Source organism: Cnephaeus nilssonii, assembly GCF_951640355.1.
Source record: "Cnephaeus nilssonii genome assembly, chromosome: 12".
Classification (NCBI taxonomy): domain Eukaryota; kingdom Metazoa; phylum Chordata; class Mammalia; order Chiroptera; family Vespertilionidae; genus Cnephaeus; species Cnephaeus nilssonii.
In genome coordinates this window covers 78,028,813-78,047,285 of record NC_137083.1, presented here as the reverse complement: position 1 = coordinate 78,047,285, position 18,473 = coordinate 78,028,813, and the positions used below count along the sequence as shown (strand labels likewise).

General features: G+C 42.0%; 1 protein-coding gene across 14 annotated transcripts in view; it reads left to right on the top strand.

Annotated features, from left to right (window-relative positions):
• KMT2C (lysine methyltransferase 2C) overlaps positions 1–18,473 on the top strand; it is a 259,362-nt gene that overhangs the window by 96,498 nt on the left and 144,391 nt on the right. For 11 of the 14 annotated variants that reach the window (XM_079786334.1, XM_079786333.1, XM_079786331.1 and 8 more), the window contains 4 exons: positions 1,221–1,362; positions 5,580–5,780; positions 10,611–10,759; positions 13,430–13,539. In XM_079786334.1, the coding sequence (XP_079642460.1) occupies positions 1,221–1,362; positions 5,580–5,780; positions 10,611–10,759; positions 13,430–13,539 (602 nt within the window). The remainder of the gene's footprint in view (positions 1–1,220; positions 1,363–5,579; positions 5,781–10,610; positions 10,760–13,429; positions 13,540–18,473) is intronic. The other 3 variants (XM_079786336.1, XM_079786335.1, XM_079786341.1) reach the window with 1 other exon arrangement.

Here is an 18,473-nt window from a genome sequence, read left to right as displayed (position 1 = left end):
GCTGAGGCAGATGACTGTACCTATAGTTAGTAGTTGGTAGAGCTGGTACCTGGGACCAGATCTTTTCTTTTAAAAATGTTTTTATTGACTTCAGAGAGAGGAAAGGAGTAAGGGGGGGGGGGGTGGCGGGAAGAAAGAGAAACATCAATGATAAGAGAGAATTATTGATCAGCTGTCTCCTGCACACACCACACTGGGGACGGAGCCAGTAACCCAGGTATGTGCCCTGATAGGGAATCGAACTGTGACCTTCTGATTCCTAAGTCTATGCTCAACCACTGAGCCACGCCGGCCAGGCCTGGGACCAGGTCTTTATGACACCAGGTCTACAGTAATCTGTTGTACCCCCTGCTTACAAAGGCAGAAGAGAATCTCGCCGAGGAGGAGGTAGTCGTTGGTGTCAGGTGAATTTTCGATTATTGGTTCTGCTGCCCTGGGTGGTGGAGAGGCCGGTTGCTGTGATACGGAGCATGGGTGCAGTCACCCCAGAGGCCTATTTCATAAAGTTTGGTGGTGAAGAAGGACAGGCAGAGAGGAGGAGCTTGAGGGACTGTGAGGGGCTGTGTGTATGTGTGTAGGGGTGCAGAGAGATCTGAGTGAAATTAGAGGTCTAAGCCAAGACTTCTGTTTGCAGAGCAGAATGATATGAAGGGTGATCGTGTTAGAAAATCCTCGCAGCAGTTACGTTGCCTCCTTAGAAAGTACATGCATGTGAGGTGTTTGGGGTGAAGTCTTGAGGATAGTTGAAAAGGCAATAGAGTGAAGGTGTGTTCTTTTCAATTATTTAGCTTTTAGAGTGGCTGATAATTAGAGGGCATAATGATTGTTTCAAATTGACCATAATCTAAATTTATGAATTGTGAAGAAAGTATTTTTTTTTAATGAGTTACTTTGAAATACATTTGTTCTGTAGACGAACTGCTATAATCCTGAACATCAGGTTTATAACAGTTTCTACTAGGAGGAAACTTCTTAGAGTGAATTGTAATTTGAGGACAACGAAAAAGTATGGCATGTTTTACATTATTTGATTGTCATATTGCAGTAGAGAATAAATATATAAGCAATGCCATTAATCATGTACATAAACTTTTCCTGTGTTAGTGAAGTATTGTCATTGTGTTATACTTTTTCCTTTATGACACATGCTTTATAGGTAAATTCACTGAAGATTAATGTAAATGCAAAAATGACTCTCTATTCTCTTGTTCCCTATGCAGCAGAAATCAAAGAACAGTCTGCAGAAGAGGATGCTGAGGCGGAGGCGGATGGCAGCAAGCGGCTGGCCCCGGCCCTGCAACGCTCTGTGTCTGAAGAGTCTGCGAGCTCCCTGGTCTCAGTTGGTGTAGAAGCCAAAATCAGGTTAGAGGACAAGTGCAGCTGGTTGGAGATGAGCAGCAGGAGAGTACAGCTTAGGATGTGAATCTGGATGGCATTTTATTATTTAGTAGCTTTACATTTCAGGCTGATGCCTCTCTGTGTAGTTGCGGGGAGGGGTGTCTGTGGGCTCAGGTGTAGAACCAAGCGATACTCTAGCGCAGAGGTGGGGAATGTCTGGCCCAAGAGCCATATGAGGCCTGGGAAATCATTTGGTCTGGCCATGCCAAGGTATTAGAGGTGAGTTAATTAAATGAAGGCAGGGCTTTTTTCTGCAATCTATTGGATTGGTAATTTTTTTTCCTATTGATTATACATTATATTTTGCTTTTAAGATGGTTTCCCTTAACTTAAGGCTCAGACTTCATAATTCTTCATTGAATTTAATTTTGAAAGAATTTGAAACTTACAGTTTTGATTGATTTTTTAAAAGTCTTATATTTTCATATCTCTGCAAATTGTGGCATTTCATTTTCAGTTCTATAACCCCTACCACCAGAAGTTAAAGAACAGTTCCAGCCCTAGCTGGTTTGGCTCAGTGAATAGAGCGTTGGCCTGTGGACTGAGGGTCCCGGGTTCGATTCCGATCAAGGGCACATGCCTGGGTTATGGGCTCAACCCCAGGGGGGAGCGTGCAAGAAGCAGCCAATGAATGATTCTCTCACATCATTGACGTTTCTATCTCTTCCCTCTCCCTTCCTCTCTGAAATCAATAAAACAACAACAACAACACAAAACAAAACAAAACAGATCAGTTCCATCACACCAAAACTTCTCTGAAGCCCGTTGTTGTCACCCCTGACCCTGGCTTCTGCCCTCAGCAGCCACTCACCTATTTGCTGTCCCTATCATTTTGCCTGTGCAAATACATCATGTGAGCGGAACCATCAAGTATCTATTCTTTTTCTTAGCATGATGCATTCAGGGTTTATCTGTGTGATTGCATATGTTGTAGTTGTTCTCTTTCTATTGCTGAGTAGGGTTCTGTTTTGTGGAGTTGCCTACCACAGTGGTTTTTATGCATTTCCCAATAAAGAGTATTGGGGCAGTTTCCATTTGTTGGCAGTTATGAATAAAATTGGTGTAAATAGTCTCTTCTAGGTTTTGGTGTGAACATAGGGTTTTTATTTCATTTGGGCAAATGCCTGGGAGAGTGATCATTTTAAAGGAAAACACCGTGTTTCCTCGTGCACTGTACTGTTTTGTGCTCGCACTAGTGATGTGAGAGTTCCACTGGAGAGTGGGTAGGAAGGATGCTTCTTGTTGTTCCGATTCAACTTGATTCTTAGGTAGGCACAGTGCCTTTAGGTTTCAGGGATTGGTGTTCTCAGTGGTCCTGCCATTGCCCCAGCTGTGGGTCCAGGATGTAGTCTTGCTCCTTGTCCTGGGTTAAAAGTCCCTCCCTCTAATTCTATTCCTCCATCCACAGTTGGTCATCACCATTGCGGCATAGTGATTTTTGCTATCCTCCCACCAGCCTAAGGTTTTTGTTTCCCAGGAAAAATGGGAGGGACAATCTGGGTGGGTCTTTGTGACTTCCCAGATTTCCCGCCCCCAGCTAGTTCCGTGACTGGCACATCCTTGGGACTCTTCCCCATGCACATGGGCACCCGGGAGGTCCACAGACAGATTCCTCTTGTGTCTGTAGGTCATGGATGTTTTACATTCTGATACTCAGCCTTCATCAGTGCCTTAAATTTTTTGCTGAGTTCTTCTTACCCTGCTTGTAAGACATAAGGGGGCTCTTCCCCAGATGCAGCAGGTGCTTGTACCTTATCTCGTATGGAAATGCCTGTCCTTCAGTTGCAGGTGTGTTGGTGGCCCTGCAACTCCTGCAGTCTGATGGGGCCAACAGAAGTGAATTTGTAGATTGTCTGGCGAGTGTTGGTGGCAAGGAGGGAGCAATGCTCTGCAGCTTTCTAAATCCAAAGTGGAGACCAGGGGTTGCCCCTGTGACCCCCAAAGTTAACAAATTACTCTGAGATGTTCAACTTTCTTTCTACATCTCTTATAACCTTTCCTAATGCTTCAATAATTTGAGTACTTCTCTAAAAATATTTTCATGCGGGCCTATTGTATGGTAAAATTTCTGAGGTCTTATAAGCCTAGGAATGATTTTATTACACCTTCACTTTTGTTGTTGTTGTTAATCCTGACCTATTTTCCCATTGATTTTTAGAGGAAGTAGAGGGGGGAGGGTAGTGGGGGAAAAAGAAAGGGGAGAGAGAAAGAGAGAAAAAGAGAGAGAGAGAGAGAGAGAGAGAGAGAGAGGGAGAGAGAGAGAGAGAGAGAGAGAAAAACGTGGATATGAGAGGGACACATTGAATTGGTTGCCTCCCAGATGCACCCTGACCAGGGCCAGGGATCGAATCTGCAACCCAGGTATGTGCCCTTGACCAGGAATTGAACCTATGACCCTTTGGTGTATGGGCCAGTGCTCTAACCATTTAGCACACTGGCCAAAGCAACACCTTTACATTTGAGTGATGGTTTTGGATATGAAATGGAAGGTTAGATATTTTCTGTCAATACTTGGAAAGTATTGCTTGGCTTTTAATCAGTGTTGTCAGTGAGGCTGGTGTCAGCCCGGCTGTTGTGCTCATAGCTAATGTTTCCAGGGAGAGAGACAAGCCAGAAACGGGGTACGCGGAGAGAAATGTCAGCTTAATAGTGCAGAGAGAATTACACACAGAAAGTTATAAAATTAACGACACTGGCAAAGGATACTGGTGGTAGTATCTTTTAGGCAAGAAAAAACATTTTTTTTTTTCCTATTTGACTCTACTTCTCTGAAAGTAGACCACATTTAATTGTGTGTGTGTGTGTGTGTGTGTGTGTGTGTGTGTGTGTGTGTGTGTATCCAGGGGGCAACACATTTATCATTAAATTGAAATAGGTAATATTGGAAAAACATAAATAGGCAACTTTCATAAATAAAAGGAAATTAGTTGAGAGAGACCCAATATGAATTTAACTTACATTAAAAAAATTATTGAGAGCCCCTTCTAGTTGCTTGATGGGATACTGCCCGATTCATGAATAACTTAATAAAGCCAATTAGATCTTCAAATAAAAAAATGACCTAAAAGAGATTATTTCTACCACCTGTTAATGCAAGACATTATGAAGTTCGTGGGGTAGATACAGCAGAGGTGATGGCGGAAACTTTGATTCCTGGGAAGAAAGATTTGGGTGGAGCTGTTGTATGAGTAGTGAAAAGAAATATATCCAAGAGAGATAGTACTTTTCATTCTGTTCTTTCTAAGGTCCCTCATTAAGCATACATTCCACAAGCATATATTGTTCTTGTCCTTTAACTTTTAAAATAGTTTCTTTAAAAAAATTAATAGATTTTATTGTTTAGGACAATTTCAGGTATACAGAAAAATCAAGCCGATGGTAGAGAGTTCCCAGTGCCAACCTTCTCCTGCCTCTATTTCCCCATTGTTAGCATTGTTCATTAGTGTGGTACATTTGTTACAACTGATACACCAGCTGTGACACATTATTACTAACTGAAGTGCATAGTTTACACTAGGGTTCATTCTTTGTGTTACATAGTTTTCATAATTGCATAATGTCAGGTACCTGTCATTACAGTGTATCCTAGGAAACGGTTTCTCTGCTCTCCCAATCCTTGCTCCCCTTCTTCATCCTTTCCCATTCCTGTCGAACCCTTTTCACTCCTCCCTTCGTTAACTGTCCAGCCCAGAAACCACTTACATTTATGTTTTCATATCTCTCCCTGTGTCTGTGTGGGTGGTGATATATCGTGCATAAAGAACATCCTATCAGGTGGTTAAATAAAAACTTTGTCGTCACTTGTTTTACAGAGCTGGTATGTAATTGTGTGGCCATTAAACCCTTTCCTTTTCCCCAGTCTTAGCTTTACTTTCTTTATTCGTATTAATACTTGGAGTTTCTTGAATCAGATTTAAAAGAAAATCGTGTTTCTAAGTACAAACTATAATTTTTTGATTTGGTATGTTGGTTATTTTTTTAAAAATCATTCTGTGGAAAAGTAGAATTACAAATGTATAATTGTTACTAAACTTAATTGCTCTTACGCTGTAGACTTACTAGTATTTAAAAATGTCTTACTAAAAACACAGTATTTAATTTTAAAGCACAGCTATCTGTAGCTGTCACTTTGAAAAATTAAATTTCTTTTTCTCTGTCTCCTTTACTTTCATTTCTACCAGTGAACAGCTCTGTGCTTTTTGTTACTGTGGTGAAAAAAGTTCCTTAGGACAAGGAGACTTAAGACAATTTAGAGTAACGCCTGGATTTATCTTGCCGTGGAAAAACCAACCTTCTAGCAAGAAGGACATTGATGACAACAGCAATGGGACCTGTGAGAAAATTCAGAATTCAGCACCACGAAAACAGAGAGGACAGAGAAAGTAAGCAATTTTTTGTTCTTGTTTTGTTAAGCCTCACCTGAGGACATATTTTTTCCATTAATTTTTAGAGAGAGTGGAAGGGAGGGGGAGAGACAGAGAGAGAGAGAAACATGGATGTGAGAGAGACACATCAATTGGTTGCCTCCCGCACACGCCCCTACTGGGGTCAGGGGGATCCAGCCTGCAACCGAGGTATGTGCCCTTGACTAGAATCGAACCTGGGACTCTTCAGTCCAAGGGCCAATGTTCCAACCACTGAGCCAAATTGGCTAGGGCAAAAGTAAGCAATTTTAATTTAAGTGGCTGGAATGCATTATGACTATATAACTTCTCTTTATTGCATTGTTTGTGACTGTATAAATGGTGTTACTGAACAGTGTCTCATGTTTTCAAATTTCATAGGGTGCTCTATGACTCAGCATTAACCCAACAAACACTCCTTTTCTCAAAATTTCTTTCTTATTTTTAAAAATTTGCTATCTTAACCGTATATTAACAAAATCAATGTAATCACAAAAGTTAACTTGTGGAAGAGAACTTTAAAGAACATAATGTAAATGGAAAAGAAGGTAAAAAAAATTAATGAAGTCTTTCCTTCCTCTAGGTAAGTTTTTAATGGTTTGTAAGAATATAATAAGAGAACAGCAAAATCAAAGTGTTTTTCACTAATGTTCTTTATGTGCCATTTATTAATTTATTTTTATGGTGCAGAGAATGTTGAGCTGTCTTGTAAACTCTTATCACAATATAGTGTGGACTTGCTTTCTTTCTAAGTAGTAATTATATGCTGAGAATGCCCTTTCTGAAGTTAAAGATGTTCTTTTTTTTAAAACGAAACAAAAATATTTGTATATCTATATATTTATATTAAAAACTTTGGTCTAATACGTTTGCTTTCTGAGTTAAAAATCTCTTTATATGTTGTAGAGTTTTGGTTAAAGGCCATTTTATTAATCTTTGGATTTGGCTTTGGTAGTCGAGAGAACAGAATTTTCTGAGGTCCACGAGAAAGTGTAAAATTAATTTAGCTTGGAAGGCTCGCCAGTTCTGCCCCTGGAGGGTGATGATGTCATCCTCGGAGTGCTTGTCTGGCTTCTCTCCAGAGTTAAGTTCTAAGGCATTGTTGTGTTGTACCTATTTGATTGGTTCCTTCTTTTGGACTGCTGCCAATGCCTTGAAGACCTGAAGTAGGAAATGAAACAATCACAAGAGAGAATCTTTGAAAAGAATTTAAGGTGGAACAGTTTAAGGAAGTTTAGAAGTACTGTATCTGGAGTCCTGATATTTTAATCATACATGCAAGCTTTCCCATTGTGATAAAATGAGTGGTTTTATCCGAAGGAGGACTGCTGTAATCCTAAGAAGGGCTGCTGTCCTTAGGGTTGACATTAGCATCTTAAAACCTGACAGGTAAATTTGATTGAGCCGCTGGTTAGGACTGGTTAGTAATAGACTGATTATCCATTCCATTGGTTTTTATACCCATCCCCCCATTACAACTCCATCAATAATACAAATTTATGGATTGGATCAGGTTATATCTTATATCTTCATGTTCTGCTTTGAATAATGGCAATTATGTCAACACCTGTTCTGGGGAATACAGTTGGGCTTCAATAACTTACTTATTTTATAAGCCAATTTTTAGTGAAAATGTTTATGAGCTAAGATGTTTATTATGTAAAAATAGCCTTTTTTGGTTTAATGAAAGTCTTTATATACACTTAGTGTTTACCAAGTTATTAAGTAACGGTAATAAGCCAGTTAGTGGATCTTAGGAATAAAGCACATTTATAAAATTTGGAAATCATTTAAGAGGAAACAATTAATTTAGGTTGGTAGTGATTTTAAATATTTACAGAATATGTAACTAATGGGCTGTAAATTAGATGAACAGCTAGTTGGTTGTTTTTTTGTTTTTTTAATTTGTAAAGGAGGTTTTTAAATAGTTCTTTCTTGGTTTGCTAAATAGAAGACTATATAATAAAGAGTTTATTTCTTCTTTCCTTTTGTTTAGACTTAAAATTTTGGGGGTATGTTCTTCATCTGGCTTCTCTTGATGCTCTTTCCCAAGGAGGGTTGCTGTCATCTTTAGGGTTGACATTGGCATCTTACTGATTGGGTGCATATGTACAAACTGGTTGCAAACCTGAAGGGGAAATTTGATTAAGCCTTGGGTTAGGAACTGGTTAGTAATAGACTGGTTAGCCATCCCATTGGTTTTTATACCTATCCTCCCATAAAATACTGGTACAAAGGAAATATGTCAAAAACGGTATATTAGTCATTGTAAGTGGGCTATTAGTCCTCCCCTCCCCCCAATCCTATCTAATAAAAGAGTACTATGCAAATTAACCATCACAAATTAACTATACTCACAAGCCACGCCCACCAGCCAGTCAGAAGCGAAATGCAAATAAACCCAACCAGGATGGCTACGGCCACAGAGAGCAGCAGGGAGGCTTGGGTTTCCCTGGCAATGGAGGAAGCCAAGCTTTCCGCCTGCCCTTGCCGGCCTAGGCCTCCACTCAAGGCTACAAAGTTTCAATGATAGAAGATACATAAATCTAAACAAATGGCGGCAGTCACGGAGCAGGAAAGAGCAGGAGGCTAGGGTTGCCCCTGGCAATGGAGGAAGCCAAGCTTTCTGCACACCCTGGCCGGCCCAGGCCTCCGCTTAAGGCTACAAAGTTTCAATTATAGAAGATACATAAACCCCAACAGAAATGGCTGCCGCCACGGAGCAATCAGAAGGCTTGGCTCCGCTCCAGGCTACAAAGTTTCAATTGTAGAAGATAAACCCCAGATACCAGGGCCTCCGCTTGGGTTGCCAGGGGGGCGTGACCAGCCTGCAAACCACCACAGGCCCCTCGCCCAGGCCGCCTCACGCCCCAAGGGAACCCCCACCCTGATCCGGAACACCCTTAACCCTTTGCACTCGCTGGCTTTTTTCTTGAGCTGCTACTGATGCTAACCGTGTCGAGTCACACTCGACATCCGAATGCAAAAGGTTAAGGGCAAACCAGCTGGCCCTCACCCATGCACCAGGCCTCTATCCTATCTAATAAAAAAGTAATATGCAGATTGACCATCACTCTAACACACAAGATGGCTGCCCCCATGTGGTCAAAGATCCTGCCCCCATGTGGACACAAGATGGCCACTACAAGATGGCCAGCAGGGGAGGGCAGTTGGGAGGGACCCAGGCCTGCAGGGGAGAGCAGTTGGGGGGGACCAGGCCTGTAGGGGAGGGCAGTTAGGGGTGACCAGGCCTGCAGGGGATGGCAGTTAGGGGCAAACAGGCTGGCAGGGGAGCAGTTAGGCATCAATCAGGCTGGCAGGGGAGTGGTTAGGGGGTGATCAGGCTGGCAGGCAGAAGTGGTTAGCGGAAATCAGGAAGGCAGGCAGGCGAGCAGTTGGGAGCCAGCAGTCCTGGATTGTGAGAGGGATCCCAGATTGGAGAGGGTACAGGCTGGGCTGAGGGACACCCCCGCATCCCTCCACCCCTGTGCACGAATTTCGTGCACCGGGCCGCTAGTAAAATAATAATGATTAATAATGAAGACTATATTTGTAGGAATGGAGATTATATTTATAGGAGAGAGTTTGTTCTCATTTTCTGTGGACATTTAGAAAAATGAGAATTTAAAGATAGCATAGTATGCTAAACTTTATAAAAAAATTAAGTCTATGAATTTCTAATGCTGAACATAAAACATACTGGTTATTTTTACATGGTTTGACATTTAAATGTACTTATTGAAATATGTTAATGCTTTTTTTTCTTTCAATGATTCCCGGTATAAAAGTTTAGTACCCTGGTCATTGTGCTGATATTCTCTTAGTAGGAATCATGATAAATACCCAGCAGACAGAAGAGCAGTGAGTTGTGATCTATATTCAATAGTGCATAATTCTGTAGCATTTAATCCAGGTGGTAGGACAAATACTGTGCCTCAGGAGACATAGCGTTTTACTGACAGCTACCTGGGTGCCCACGCTGCATGTTTAAGTGCAATAGCAGTCGTTATTTACGTGATTATCTTAATTAATACCTGAAGTTTAAGGGCTTGGAAGTCTGAAATCTCCCATTTATTGTGTACCTTATTCAGTGTTGATTTGTATACTGTGGTTTTTGCTGTTACATCGTCATCTTCCTTGTCCCCAACCCACTGGTGGCTATTTTGCTTTTGCCTTTTTACTTCTGACTTGTGAGGTGCAGTCTTGGTAGAGAGAACCTGCAGCATCCTGCGGCGGACCAGCTGCGGAGATTTGTCGAGGGGACCATAAGCAGCTCCAGCTGACACGTTCTGCTCCCGCGCCTCCCTCTTCACACTTAGTGCATTCTCATTTCCCCTGAGAAATAACCTTTCTTTACGTAAACAACTGCCAGCTCTGCGGTTGCAGTCCTCACTTACAAAAAAGCAAATTAAATTTCTGATTTGAATGAGTTAAGTTTTATAAGCTTTAAAGAAAGACCAAAGAGAATATTCACTTTATATGATAAAATATGGCTCCTGATAAGAATTTTAGAGCTCAAGTTTAAAAAAAAAGTTATATCAAGTTTAAAAAAATAGTTATAGAATGGCAAAATAAATGTGAAACTGTGATTTTTACATTTTTTACTGATTTAGAGACTTTTTAGTTGTTGCTTACATGACAAATGTTTTACACTATGTATGAGTAATAACAGATGTGTTCTAAAAGTTGTTTTATGACAGCTTATGCCTAATAAATTAAAGATGACCTGGCAATACGTGATATTTAACTTATAAAATGAAACATTTTGGTTGTTACCACTTTCACATCGGTTTTATTTTATTTCCCTAGAGAACGGTCTCCTCAGCAGAATACAGTATCATGTGTGAGTGTGAGCACGCAGACTGCTTCTGATGACCAGGTTATTCAGTTATGGGATGAGCTCAGTCTTGTCGGTCTTCCCGACGCCATTGATGTCCAAGCCTTATTTGATCCCACAGGTAGGAGCTGGTCTTCAATCATAACTACCTCTTAATTCTTTAAACATCTTAATTTTAGTGAATTACCAACTTCACAGTAAATACCTTTCATCTAGAAATAATTATGATCACATTGTAAAAAATGTCATTGTTAAGTATCCTATTTAGGTAAAATACATTGTCTAATTATGTTGAGCTAATTTAGTTAGCATCTGCACAGAGCTAACCCTGGACTAGATGCTTTCATAAATATTTGCATTTACTTTTAAAAAAATATATATTTTATTGATTTTTTACAAAGAGGAAGGGAGAGGGATAGAGTTAGAAACATCGATGAGAAAGAGACATTGATCAGCTGCCTCCTACACACCTCCTACTGGGGATGTGCCCACAACCAAGGTACATGCCCTTGACCGGAATCGAACCTGGGACCCTTCAGTCCGCAAGCTGACGCTCTATCCACTGAGCCAAACCAGTCAGGGCTGCATTTACTTTTATCTAGGCAGCAATGCCATGGTGATCTGACAGTTGAAGACAGAGGACATTGTAAAGGGATCTGTGAGAACTTGGGGAACATGGCAGTGTGGTATATTTACTGTAGGGGTAAAGACTATTAGTTCTTAGCCGTGTGGATATCCCATTATAACAGAACTAGAGGCCTTTTGCACGAAGATTCGTGCAATAGGCCTTCCTTCCCCGGCTTCCGGCACTGGTTTTCCTCCGGCACCTGGGACCCAGGCCTTGGTTCTGGCCGCTGCCTTCAGTCTTCGCTCCGGCCGGAGCGCCGCTCCTATAGCTCCCTCCGCCTCCTGCCCTCCCCCTCATAGCAGGCATCCTGCCTCGCCTGGCCGCTCCGCACCTGCATGCATGCTGCCCAGAGGCCCGGAGCGGCTGGGGGGTGGGGCTTCCGCCATCTTTGGCAGGTTAATTTGCATACTCACTCCTGATTGGATGATGGGCATCATGAAGTGACAGCCAATTTGCATATTTCTCTTTTATTAATGTAGATAGTAATGTGTACTCATGAGATGGTGCTGCTGGAGTTTTGAGTAAAGTTCATTCCATAGATGAACTGCATATTGATAGTGGTTCAAGTGCTCTGTGATAGAGAATTTAATGACTGAGCTGTTATCAATGATGATGTGGACTCTTGGTGGGTGTGGGATAGAGCAAAATAGAGGTGTACTGGTATATTGTAGCCTATTTGCCATATAGCCTGTTTGTCATAAACAAAGTATTAAATTATGTCCTTTATATTTTACTGGAGGCCCAGTGCATGTATTCGTGCACAAGGTGGGGTCCCTCGGCCTGGCCTGTGGGGATCAGGCCGAAACTGGCTCTCCAACATCCCCCGAGGGGTCCTGGAATCGGGCTCCTGCCTCTCTAGTTCCAGCTGTGTCACCTGAGAACCGCAGCTGCCAAGTCACCACAGCTCAGCAGCTCCTGCGCTGAGTGTCTGTCCCCTAGTGGTCAGTGCACGTCATAGCTACTGGTTGGAGTGTCTGCTCCTGGTGGCCATTGCACATCATAGGTACCAGTTGGACGGCCGGTCGCTTAGGCTTTTATATATATAGCTGTGTAAGAGTCCAAATAAAATATCTTCCAGTAACCTATATAAAAGCCTAAGTGACTGTTACAACTAGATGACCGGCCAATAGCTATGATGCGCACTGACCACCAGGGGGCAGACGCTCAATGCAGGAGCTGCCCCCGGTGGTCAGTGCACTCCCATAGCCACCTCCCGTGGTCCCTCCCCCTGGCTGGCCGCCCCCTATCAGACCCTATTGGGACTGGGCGAGACAGTCCTGATCACCGGCCAGGCCGAGGGACCCCACCTGTGCATGAATTCGTGCACCGGCCTCTAGTCCTATTTAATAAAAGCCTAATATGCTAAGTGTCTGTCTATTCGTCTGTTCAACCAATCAAAGAGTAATATGCTAATGATATGCTAAGGCCATTCAACCGCTCGCTCTAGTGTGCACTGACCACCAGGGTCCAGACAGTTGCCTGGTCGACCAGTTGCTATGACGTGCACTGACCACCAGGGGGCAGACGCTCCAACCAATTGGTCAGCTTGCTGCTGGGGTCCAGCTGATTGGGACTGAGTGAGATGTGCCGGACACGCCCTGGAGCCCTCCTGCGATCCCTCCCTGGCTGGCCAACCTCCCACTTCCCTCCCTGGCCCCAATGGTGCATCGGTGGGATCCCTCTGCCTGGCCTGTGCCCTCCCACAATCTGGGACCCCTCGGGGGATGTCGGAGAGCTGGTTTTGGCCCAATTCCACAGTCCAGGCTGAGGGACCCCACTGGTGCACGAATTCGTGCACCAGGCCTCTAGTATTTAAATAAAATGACTAAAAACTGATTTTTGTTGTTGTTGTTGGAGAAATAACTTATAATTCAGTGATTCTCAGTCTTTTGTGTTCATCAAAATCACCTGGAGGGCTTGTTGAAACATTGATTTCTGTCACCACTGCAAGAGTTTTTGTTCCATCGGTGTTTGTTGGGGTCTGAAATTTTGTATTTCTGACAAGTTCCCAGTTTGGTACAGGGCCATGTTTTGAGAAGGGCTGCTTTAGTGCCTTTTTGCAATTTGCACTTTAGAATGGATTTGGGGGTTTTATGTCTTTCCTTATTAGTATTCCTATTGTTAATGTTATTCATATGTTCCTTTTCACTTTAATGATCTTAGGCACTTGTTGGGCTCATCACCGCTGTGTGGAGTGGTCACTGGGAGTGTGCCAGATGGAAGAACTGTTATCAGTGAATGTGGACAAAGCTGTTGTCTCAGGGAGCACAGAGGTAAGTAGAAGAAACAGACATTTAAGCACAGCTTTATACATTTCCTGTAGTCAACATAGAAGCTCACTTGTAAGCATTATTTATTAAATGATTACTGTAATGCAAAAACCCTTAAATTAGGAAATTATTAATTTATATCCAAGAGTTGTTTATGCAAACCCCTAAAACATAGTATTTTAAGTTATGCAATAAATGTAACTTTTTAAGATACATATTTTACATTTAAAACAGAAGTTAAGCCCTAACCAGTTTGGCTCAGTGGATAAGTGTCGGCCTGCGGACTGAAAAGTCCCAGGTTCGATTCTGATCAAGGGCACGTACCTTGGTTGTGGGCACATCCCCAGTAGGAGGTGTGCAGGAGGCAGCTGATTGATGTTTCTCTCTCATCGATGTTTCTAACTCTCTATCCCTCTCCCTTCCTCTCTGTAAAAAAATCAATAAAAATATATTTTTTTAAAAAAGAAAGAAACAAAAAAAATAAAACAGAAGTTAAAATGTTTAGAAATGAGAGTTAGTGACTGAACTTATAAATCCATGTGGTTACATTTAAAAAAATATATTTTTATTGATTTCAGAAAGGAAGGGAGAAGTGGAGAGAGAGAGAAACATCAACGATGAGAGAGAATCATTGATTGGCTGCCTCCTGCATGCCCCACACGGGGGATCGGGGATCGAGCCCACAGCCTGGGCATTTGCCCTGACCGAGAATTGAACTGTGACCTCCTGGTTAATAGGTCAATGCTCAACCACTGAGCCACGCTTGTCACCAGGCCAATGTGGTTACTTTTTAAGACAAAATTATTTGGTGAAGATTTAACCTAATAGAGATGAGATTTGACAGGTCTTTAGTCCACAATGTATACTAGCCCTGTTTGATGTTTTAAAAATTGATTAAAATACTTCTTTTCAGCTAAGTTGGCACTGTCCCCAAGTAACATCATGTCCGTAGTATGCCATCTTTCGGGGCTTTCATTGTAGAACAAGTAGAGAAATAAATCCTCCCTCTATAAAGACAACAAACCCTGTGAAGTGAAATTGCTTTGCTGCCTACAAATTCTCTTTGGTTTTTGACAAGTATATTTCGGCAAAGTGAACAGCTCTTCCAAAGAAATAATAAAAATGGAAATTTTGACCATAGAAATTATAGGGTCTTTGATAGGTTGAATATAATTAAAACTTCCAAAAGTGTAAGGACTTAGATTCAAGTAATAGTTCAATCATTATAACATTTGCTTTACTCAGATTATCACAGTGATCTGATTTACATGGATAAGTAACTCTCACCTCAAGATTAGTCAAGTAAGAGTGCTTTCTTTGGTAATGTGACATTACTTTTGAGTGCTATGTTATCAAAGTTTGAACAGTGTGATGCATAATAGTAAATTCTACTGTCTGAAAATACTTAGGTGGCCAGATCAAGACTATGATAGATCAGTGAGAGCTATTTTTTCTGTGAACTCAGAAGTAGTTTTGTGACATTGAAGAGAACAGGCATATCTTGGAGATAATTGTGGGATTGGTTCCAGACCACTGCTGAAAGCAAGTATCACAATGAAGGGAATTGTAATCATGCTGGTGGAGGGGCTTGCCTTCAATGTGTGGAAAACTCAACATGTTTTGTGAAGCACAATAAAACCAGGTCTGCCTGTATTATAGGAAAGGCAATAAACAAAGGCTAAAATGAATTTTTGATATTGGATTGGAATTGAAGGAATCAATATGAACTCTTTAATATTTATACAGGAACAGAAATGTAGAGATGTGCATATACCTGGGTTAGTGTGTATACACATATTTCCTAGCTCTATTTGCTAAAGAGGGTAAAGGAAAGATTGCCTCACCCTGTCTGTTTTGGACAAAAGATACCATTCTTGTTCTTTAAATGCATACTGATGAATATTTAGATGAAATTTAGAGATTAAGGCTATGCCTTACCCCTGACAGAGGAATCCGGGTCATGAGAAACCTGTATTCCTTTTTCTCCCCCACACCCCCACCTTAATATATTTTTATTGATTTTAGAGAAAAAGGGAGAGAGAGGGGGGGGGGAGAGAGAGAGAGAGAGAGAGAGAGAGGAGAGAGAGAGAGAGAGAGAGAGAGAGAGAGAGAGAGAGAGAGAGAGGAGAGAGAGAGAGAGGAGAGAGAGATGAAACATTAATGATGAGAGAGAATCATTGATCAGCTGCCTCCTGCACACCCCCTACTGGGGATCGAGCCCACAACCTGGGCATGTGCCCTGACCCCTGACCTGGAATCAAACCACGACCTCCTATTTCACAGGTTGAAGCTCAACCACTGAGCCACACCAGCCGGGCTGTATTCATTCTCACTTCATCTAGGCATTAATGTGGACTGGGCCCAAGCAAGTAGAATGCTGGGAATAGATGGAGAGATGAGGTCAGAAAGGAACCAGGGGCAGCTTTGTCAAACCCTTACTTCTCTACTGCATTCAGTCAAAGCAGGGTAGCATTAGTCTTCTGTTGCCATTTTTATGCGTTTGTTTTCTCCTTTATAAAATAGGCACAGGATAGACCAATTAGCTAGAACTTAAAAATTTTTTTTTCTCCTAAGAAGAGTTTGTCTCACTGATAAAAAATTTAAGCATATAACAACACATTTGTTGATGAGACTGTGGGAAATGGGCACTCTATACTTTGTGGGTGGGAATACAAACTGGTAAAATTTTCTGGAAGAAAGTTTGGCTATGTCTAACAAGCTACATATGCACTTATCCTGTGATGTTTTTAGGAATCTACACTGAAAACATGCCTGCATTAATGCAAAACACTTGCACTATTAAAAGTTAATAGTTGTAGCATTGTTTGATTTGTAGAATGTTGGAAACAACCTAAATGACCACACATAATAGAATGGTTGAGTAAATTATGGTTCGGTTCATACAGTGGAATATGGTGCAGCTGAAAACAACAACAGGAACAGCTCTTTAAGCTGATGCACAGTGGTTTCCAGCATGTACCTTTGAGTGAAAAAAAAGTGCAAAAGACCATTTATGGTGTGCAACCCTTTATGCAATAAAGAATAAGATATAAGGAAATATACATGCATATGCTCATTTATGGGAAAGGTTTACAAATAGGATAAACCAGAACTGAAGCTTGGTTCCCAGTGGGTATGGGCAGGAAAGGGGTATAAAGAAGAGGGAATGGATTGGCATAGCAGACAGACACTTCTCAGGTATATCTTTTTGTAAAGCTCTGACTTAGAGCTGTAGGAATGTCTCACATACCCCTAAATAAGTAATTACAACCATCTAGGACAGGGGTCCTCAAACTTTTTAAACAGGGGGCCAGTTCACTGTCCCTCAGACTGTTGGAGGGCCCGACTATAGTTTAAAAAACACACCTATGAACAAATTCCTATGCTCACTGCTAAGTCGGCTGCTAAGCAGGACCAGCAGCGGTGGCAAAAACACCCGGCGGGCCCGATAAATGTCCTCGGCGGGCCGCATGTGGCCCGCGGGCCGTAGTTCGAGGACCCCTGATCTAGGATATAGGGAACCAACAAGAATAGCAAAATTTACACTTAGAGGGATAGGAAAGAAAAGAGCTAATCTAAGTAACTGGAAAACAGTATATTTTTAAAAATATATATTTTTATTGATTTCAGAGAGGAAGGGAGAGGGAGAGAAGGATAGAAACATCAGTGATAAGAGAGAGTCATTGATCGGCTGCCTCCTGCATGCCCTGCACTAGGGATCGAATCTTCAACCCGGGTGCGTGCCCTGACCGGGAATCGAACCTCCTGGTTCATAGGTTGACGCTCAACCACTGAGCCATGCTGGCTAGGCTGGGAAACAGTATCTTGAATGGATAACTGTAAAACTAATGACCAAGAACTGGATGTGGTATAATCCAGCGAGTTACATGCGTTTCTCACAGGTGTGGGTTAGGAACTCTGAAACTGCTTTACGGATATACCATAAGCGAACAATACGTAAATATGTGGTAGGTAACGAGAGCTAGGTTTTCCAGAGTTGGAGAAAGGAGCTACAAATAGGGAGAGGCTAGCCTGAATTTTGTGGTGTTGGAATGGAATCAGAAGGATTGATGTAAACTCAGGTGTTGACTTACACAGACATGTACTGAACAATAGATGTGTGTATTATGACTGAGTTGGCATTCTACACAAATTACCCAGCTCTGTCCTGTGAGGCCCGGAAGCTGGGACCCCGGAGCAGGGAGCACCCCCAGTGCCCAGACCTTGGCTTCTAACCACTGTTCTCCTTGAGAAGTAAAGTAGTTCCTGGGGCAGGGAAAACGTGATGAGGCACGAGGGTGTCAGCAATGGATAGAAAGACGGGCACTTACGGAGAGCAAGGAGTCAGCTTGAGTGAGTTCCGCAGAGCTTGTTGGAGCAACAACAAAACATGACCGCAACGGGTTTTCATCCCCAGAATAAACTAAGTACTCACGAGTCTGGACTGACATAAATAGTGCAAGTCAGACACACCTCTTCTTTACCTAACATTCTGCAGTGGCTTCCCATTTCATTCATAGAATAAAAGCCAGTCCTAACTAACCAACTAGGCTCTGGGCCCCCCTCCCCTCCCCCAAGTACTTCTAAGACATCACCCAGTAGCACTCTTCCCCTTACCTGCTTCCTTCAATCACACTTGACTGTCCGTGGTCTTCCTCAAGTATGCCAGACACCTCTCACCTCAGGGCCTTTGCACTTCTTGTTCTTTCTCTGTTGAATATTCTTCTTTGATACATGGGTGTCTTGCTCTCTTATTTCCTTTAGGTATTTATTCAAGTTACCTTATCAGTGAGAACTTTGCTGGGCTCCCTATCAAAAATTTCAAGTGTCTCCTCTTCCCATAATACCCCTGCTTTATTGTTTCTCCCCTGTTTAAAAATTTTAAATACATTTTAATTAATTTAATTTATTTTATTTTTTTAGTTGATTTTGGAGAG